Source organism: Oncorhynchus masou, chromosome 24, assembly GCF_036934945.1.
Source record: "Oncorhynchus masou masou isolate Uvic2021 chromosome 24, UVic_Omas_1.1, whole genome shotgun sequence".
NCBI classification, from domain to species: domain Eukaryota; kingdom Metazoa; phylum Chordata; class Actinopteri; order Salmoniformes; family Salmonidae; genus Oncorhynchus; species Oncorhynchus masou.
This window is the reverse complement of record NC_088235.1, coordinates 61,225,542-61,233,096: the sequence shown is the minus strand read 5'-3', so window position 1 is coordinate 61,233,096 and position 7,555 is coordinate 61,225,542. Positions and strand designations below refer to the sequence as shown.

General features: G+C 39.3%; 1 protein-coding gene across 1 annotated transcript; it reads left to right on the top strand.

Moving 5' to 3' along the window:
- Positions 1 to 2,217: 2,217 nt before the first annotated feature.
- LOC135512428 (epithelial cell adhesion molecule-like) lies at positions 2,218 to 7,248 on the top strand. Its single transcript, XM_064934449.1, is given in 8 exon segments — positions 2,218 to 2,562; positions 3,433 to 3,468; positions 3,471 to 3,533; positions 3,743 to 4,001; positions 5,956 to 6,021; positions 6,130 to 6,292; positions 6,444 to 6,683; positions 6,879 to 7,248. Coding segments are annotated over 8 exon segments (909 nt in total). The 5' UTR covers positions 2,218 to 2,504; the 3' UTR covers positions 6,903 to 7,248.
- Positions 7,249 to 7,555: the final 307 nt, after the last annotated feature.

Genomic DNA, 7,555 nt, shown 5'->3' with positions numbered 1-7,555 from the left:
TTAGTAGGTCTGTGTCAGATAAAAAAAAATCATGACATGCCTGATGGAAACAGAAAATGTTTTGGTAAACTTTCCAAATGTTGACTAAACGAGATATGTTAGACAAGGTGGGGTATTTTTGTTGGTAAACATCCTGGTCTCAGAGCATTTTGTATTATTCTGTATGTAAATATGAGACACTCCATTTAGTATAATAGTAAATGCTCTGAGACCAGGTTGTGGTAAAATGAATTATACGAGAAATGTCGGTGGAAATGCTTTTATGCCCAAATATTGATATAATAACCATATTGACGTAAACTTGGAGTCACAGGATGACAATGTTGTGTGGTCCTCGCAATATGAATCGTCGGGAAAGCATGCAGTTTATTAAGCTACAGATAAAATAAATTATGATGAACTTCAGTGTGGTGGAAGTGCAAGGTGATGAGCTTGATTGCTTCTTTCCAAATTAATACTGAGGGTCTTATTCTGGTGACATGATAATTGATACTTGGCTGCCATTTGACAAATATATATATATTTTTTGTACATAACGCATAGCCTTTTATCTACAACAAGTCAATTTGATGGAAACATCTCTGGTGGGAAAATTAGCATATTGTTTTTATGCAGATTTCAGAAATGTCCCATGAAAATCTGTTGCCAATTGGATGGAAACAGACCTACTGATTAATATTTTATTAGCTCTCTTCGACAGTAGACCTACACAGCTGTGGCGCTGATGACTTTTCTGTCAAACACCTAACCAAAACAATCTCAGGCTGTATAGGCTGATTCTGTAGGCCTAAACATTTAACTTAGAACAAAACATATTAGACTATTATATTGAGCTAGACCTGAGTTAAAGCCCACTAAAATATGTCTAACACACAACTCTCACTAGCATCCTAAACTCACAAAATAAAAGTATTCTAATCTAAAAAATTCAATCAACAGAAACAAATGAACAGATCTCTGATAAATGCAATATTCTACTTCCAATTATAGGCTTGTCATAGCGGGAATAGCCTACTAACCTTTGACCTACAAATCCCAATTGTTGAAAATGACACAGGAATGCAGATGGGAGACGCAATCCTTCCATAGCCTATTCAAAGTTGATTTTGAATTGGTCAAACAGGCTATAGCCTACCTTTAGTCTAAATCAATGTTGATCAAAACAGTTAAATAGGATAGATTGTAATGTTGCTCAGTAAAAAAATAGGCCTACAGAATATTAGGTTACAGACAAAAGTTAACTATTTGCAGCATGCTTGCAGTCAGGCACGCTATCACATAAAAAAAAATCCTACTAAAATATTTGGTCAACAGAAATAAGGCAAACATTTCTGAAAACCTCAATGTTCTACATCTAACTATTGGGATGTCATCATGAAAATGCTAAGCTGTAGAGCACAAATAAATTATTTTAGATACAACCGAAAATGCACAGTTAAAGTTTCTTGTCAGACAAGTAAAATCTATTTCGCTGGCTTGCGAGGCAATAAATCTGCATTTTATGCGATACAGACCCAACCCCATTTGGATCCAATTCTCTCTCAGCTCGGAAATGATTTGAGTCAGATCTGGTCCACCTTGGATATAAAATAATTTTAAAGACCGGATCCAGTTGGGGTCAGGTATGAATTTAGTTTGATTATATACATTTTTGTATTTTCGAAATGCTATTGTTCTCTATCTTTCTCGCCCCCTTTCTCTCTTGCTCTTACTTTCTTAATTAAATTCAAAGGGCTTTATTGGCATGGGAAACATATGTTTACATTACACATACACAAGAGAGAGATTCTATGTACAGACTCAGTGAGCATAGCCTTGATATTGAGAGAGGTCAACATATCAGACCTGGCTCTCAAGAGAAGAAAGCTTGATGATTAGTTGATTGTTTGAATCAGCTGTGTAATACTAGGGCAAAACGTGCACCCCATTGGGGTCCCAAAGAACAAGTTTTGGAAACCATGATTTATCTTCCCCCAATATTCGTACTACAACTATCTGCACATTGCTAAAACACCATACATTGCTGATAATAAAACAAATATTTCCCATGCCAATAAAGCCTCTTTGAATTGAGAGAGAGAGAGCTTGTTTCCTATGGTAATGACGGAAAAAAGGCGAGTCAGGTAAAACGCCACAAACCGTCCTCATTATTTAAATTAGCCGACGTCATGAAACTGACTGTTCTTAGAAATCAAAGTATTTTTCAACTACAGCTGTCAGTATCGGATACAGTATTACATTTTACAAATGCAATGGTTTAAGTGTTTTCACAGGTGATATCGAACTTGTTAAAGAATTACACACACCATTGCTCACCAATCCGTATCAGTGCTTGTTTGGTGAACAAGATCTCATTGGAGTTAATCTCAACTGGTTGGGCAAGCCACACCCGTGGAAAGAAAAGGACCTTTCTGTCGCTCAGGTGTTTACTCCATCTTGGTGCTTTGTGCTGGACGGTCACAACGTTTACTAAGGACATTTAATTTGTTCTCAAGGTTTCTACCATGACGATTTGGATTGCACTTCTCCTTGCGACTTTCGCAGTGGGTGCCTCAGCTCAATGTAAGTTTATTTAATTTAGGCATTTTAACAAGGGAAATGTTTATTAGCATGTCGTTTTTTATGAGAAGACATACATTTAAAAATGTTTAAGAAAGTAGCCATACTCTCTAGCCAATTTTGATAGTTGGAGGCAGTCGGTCCCAAAAATTGATAGCTAACAGGTAAACTTTACTTTTTTTGTATTGATCTCTGCGTTTCGCTGCCTAGCCCTAGACAGCCAGCCCAAATCAAGAATTTCGGTATGATAAACAAATTGTTTATGGCCAAAATATTACAATGACGTTGCATGTTACACAATTTGTATGTTTTTATTCTATACGTTGTACATAGTTACTCCGAGACTAGTTTCGGTGCGTTAAAGAGTTTGGGGGTCGGGAGGTATTGTTCTTTGTAACCAACGCCCAGTTCAAGCTCTCTAACGTTACCTGTAGGCCTACACCCGCCATGGGAATTCCTTTTAACTGCTTCCGCTCTAATAAACATGGCTATTTGTTACATCACCTGTGGTTGGCCTCATGGTCGTCTGATTAGTCAGGCTGTGATACACACTTTAATTGGTGTGTGTGTATATACAGCCTAAAACGAATGCTTGTAAAGTCGTGTAAATCTTCCGAACTTTACCTCTGTCGAACCATAACCGCTACCTACCGGGCCTCTAAAAAGTCGGGCAAACAACTTTCGTGTTTATATTTTGTCTCATATCTGGCAGATGTTGGGCAAACCGCACAGAGAACCAACTCCTACTTTTTTTAAATGTAAAAATAACAACATTCTAGCTTAAAGAAATGTGCACGACTTTGCAAGTATTCGTTTCAGGCTGAACCAATTGTGTATTTCAGACTAGCCTCATGTATAATTTGTCTTCCACAGGCAAATGTGACAATATGAAGTGGGCTACATGCGATGGCACCCTTGCCAGTGTAGCATTATGGTTGGCACTGGTATAACAGAAAACCTGGACTGCTCTAAATGCAAGTACCCCTCTCATTACTATGTCAAGCAACATTAATCTCACTTGGGAAACTTTTAATATTTCCTGTTACAAATAATACAACGAGCCTACATTTTAAAAAAGGGGAGGGGGGGGGGTAGAAACTGTTTGTCTGGAACTGGTGATGTGTTCTCATCCAGTGTTATTTTGCTTATGAATGATTCTTATGGTCTCTTATCCCTCTGTTAGTGATCCCCAAATGCTACCTGATGAAGGCAGAGATGTACCGTGCTAAGAACAACCTGTCCACTCGTACTGGAGGAAAGCCAGTTGAGACTGCCTTTGTGGACAATGATGGTATCTATGACCCGATCTGTGAGGCCACTGGTGCCTTCCGCGCCAAACAGTGCAACAACACTGAGGAGTGTTGGTGTGTCAACAGTGCTGGCGTGCGCAGAACCGACAAGGGAGACAATAACCTCAAGTGTGAGAAGCTTGTGGAGACCTAGTAAGTTTATATCATGTGTATTTAGTAGAGGTCGACCGATTATGATTAATCAGCCGAAAAATAAATAAATAAAAATAATTTGTAATGATAATTACAACAATGCTGAATGAACAATTATTTTAACTTAATATAATACATCAATAAAATAATTTTAGCCTCATAAATAATGACTTGTTCAATTTGGTTTAAATAATGCAAAAACAGTGTTTGCGAAGAAAGTACAAGTTCCTTGCTCAGAACATGAGAACATATGAAAGCTGGTGGTTCCTTAAAATGAGTCTTCAATATTCCCAGGTAAGAAGTTTTAGGTTGTAGTTATTATAGGACTATTTCCCTCTATACCATTTTTATACGATACATTTAATGCTAGCTAGCAACTTACCTTGGCTTACTGCATTTGCGTAACAGGCAGTCTGTTTGTGGAGTGCAATGAGAGGCAGGTGGTTATAGCATTGGACTAGTTAACCTCTTGAAACTCCCCATCCCGGATCCGGGATTGTGACTAAGCCTCAGGCTCATTAGCATAACGCAACGTTAACGATTTCTGAAAATCGCAAATAAAATTAAAATAATGCGTTTGCTCTCAAGCTTAGCCTTTTCTTAACAACACTGTCATCTCAGATTTTCAAAATATGCTTTTGAACCATAGAAATTGACTAATTTGTGTAAGAGTATGCAAAGCTAGCATAGCATTTTGTGTAGCATGTAGCACGCAACATTTTCACAAAAGCCAGATAACCAAATAAATAAAATCATTTACCTTTGAAGAGCTTCTGATGTTTTCAATGAGGAGACTCCCAGCCACATACCAAATGCGCAGTGTTTCCTGAAAGCGTCTGTGTAGGAGAAATCGTTCCGTTTTCTACATTGCGCCTGGCTACCGAAACGAACCGAAAATGCAGTCACCTACAACGTGAAACTTTTTCCGGATTAACTACATAATATCGACCGAAACATGGCAAACGTTGTTTGGAATCAATCCTCAAGGTGTTTTTTCACATATCTCTTCATTGACATGCAGTTCGTGGAAGCTTGCTTCTCTCTCTGTGCCCCATGGAAAAATACTGGCAGGTGACTTTTGCGCACCAATTTCGGCGCAGGACACCGGGCGGACACGTGGTAAATGTGGTCTCTTATGGTCAATCTTCCAACGATCTGCCTACAAATACGTCACAATGCTGCAGACACCTTGGGGAAACGACAGAAAGGGCAGACTCATTCCTCTTGCGTTCACAGCCATATAAGGAGATCATGAAAGACAGAGCCTCAAAAATCCTTGTCATTTCCTGGATGCCAAGTCATCTTGGTTTTGCCTGAAGCTCACGTTAAAGGGCACGCACAGAGAAGATATTTGTATTTCTGGACACGTCAGAGTGTTTTCTTTCGAACAGTAGCAATTATATGCATAGTCGAGCATCTTTTTGTGACAAAATATCTTGTTTAAAACGGGAACGTTTTTCTTCCAAAAATGAAATAGCGCCACCATAAGTGTAAGAGGTTAACTGTAACGTTGCAAGATTGGATCCCCCGAGCTGACAATGTGAAAATCTGTCTTTCTTTCTGCCCCTGAACGAGGCAGTTAACCCACCGTTCCTAGGCCGTCATTGATAAAAAGAATGTGTTCTTAACTGACTTGCCTAGTTAAATAAAGGTGTTTAAAAAAAAAAAATCGGCCAAATCGGTCTCCAAAAATACCAATTTCCGATTCTTATAAACTTGAAATCGGCTAATCCGATTTTAATTGGTAGACCTTTAATATTTAGATTAAGAATCATGGGTTGCCATTCATGCAGGATGTGGTATCGGCTTTCATTGGTGAACAGACTGAGAACCTGTATTATGCTAGTGAAACAAATTCCGGATGATTAAGAAAAGGTAAGTGATGAATCTAAATTCTGTTGACTAGGCAATTGTACTGGGTATTGAAATCTAACCCCGTCGCTCTCTCCTCCAGTTGGGTTCGCCTGGAGCTCAAGCACAAGGAAGTGAGCAAAGCCGTGGACACTTCTAAGTTGCAGGCGTAAGTATTTATGTCCGTTTCATGGTATTCGTGTCAACTTTACATTTCACAAGTGCTATAATATTAACACGTGCATGAAACTACTCACTGAACTTTGTCCTCCTGCAGTGCCATTGCAAATGCCATGGAGACCCGTTACAGCTTTGACAAGACCCTTGTGAAGGAGGTGCAGTATGACGCCGATGCTCGCTTGATCATCGTTGATGTCCAGAAGGCGAAGGGAGACCGCAAAGCCGACCTATCGCGTATGGCCTACTACATGGAGAAAGACGTAAGTCAAGACCTCTCCCCCTCCCTTTGCTTTTTCACTTCAGTGACGCATATCATGGTCTCTCTTGGCATGTCTTCTGATCTCAGTTAAATAAAACCTATTAAAATCAAAACTCAGATTATTGAACTTCTGAATTCCATGTTATCACCAGGTCAAGGTGCTGCCCCTGTTCGCGAACCAAGAAAAGTTTGCACCCAGTGTGGACGGTCAGACGCTGGAGATGGAGAATATCTTGGTGTACTATGTGGACGAGGAGGCCCCCACCTTCACCATGAAGAGGCTGACCGGGGGCATTATCGCAGTCATCGTGGTGGTCATCCTGGCTGTGGTCGCCGGACTGCTGGTCCTTTTCTTTGCGAGGAAGCGAGAGCAGAAGTACAGCAAGGCAGAGGTGAGTGGTCCAGCATGTTCCTCTGATAACGAGGTTAAAGAAGCATTTGAAACACTGCGTCTATAAGCTGTTCCTGTTGTGGTCATGGTTTTATGTAATATAGTAAGGACATTCTAATTTAAAACCATACTGACACATTGAAAAACCAATTGCCCCATGATACCTAATGTTTTGTTTGGTTGCTTTCCCTTTCAGCCCAGAGAGATGGAGGCCCTGTAGACAACCATTCACCAGTCGGTTCTACGCTGGAATATTAGCAGCTTGTATATAGCCTTTTAACAAAACATTGTTTGCAATTGTGCTGTTTTAAATATTGTTACTTGAGGGATGCCATTTGTAAAGGATTGGTCTTATTATTTGGCACTGTTACTACCACAAGCATGTTTGTATATAAACTGTTGTCATTTAAATCATGTCTGTAAAATGGCAAAGCTACAGTGCTTCAGAAACACAGGATACATGTCCAGGTTGATTTAAATGCATTGTTTTTATTAAATGAAGTCTGAATGCTGCAGACTGTACAGTTTCATATGCATTGTCTATTAATAAAGTGTTTTAAAATATATCCTTTGCTTTGCCTTACACTTTTGTTAGGATCAATTTATTTGCCTCTAGAATGACACGGTTCTTAGACTGAGTTTAATGTTCAGCATTAAGAGCCAGGTATACCTTAAGGTGGCTCAATGGAAAATTACTGTGCAGAGTCAAACTAATGGGGGAGGGGAACAAAGTCATGCCAACTAATGAGGAATATACTCTTAAGTCTAAACTGTTAACATGGTCACCCCTAAACAAGTTTATGGCTGGTATTGGTCTTGAGTGATATGTATCCATGTATTGTAACTTTATTTGGTCACAAACATTCAGTAGAT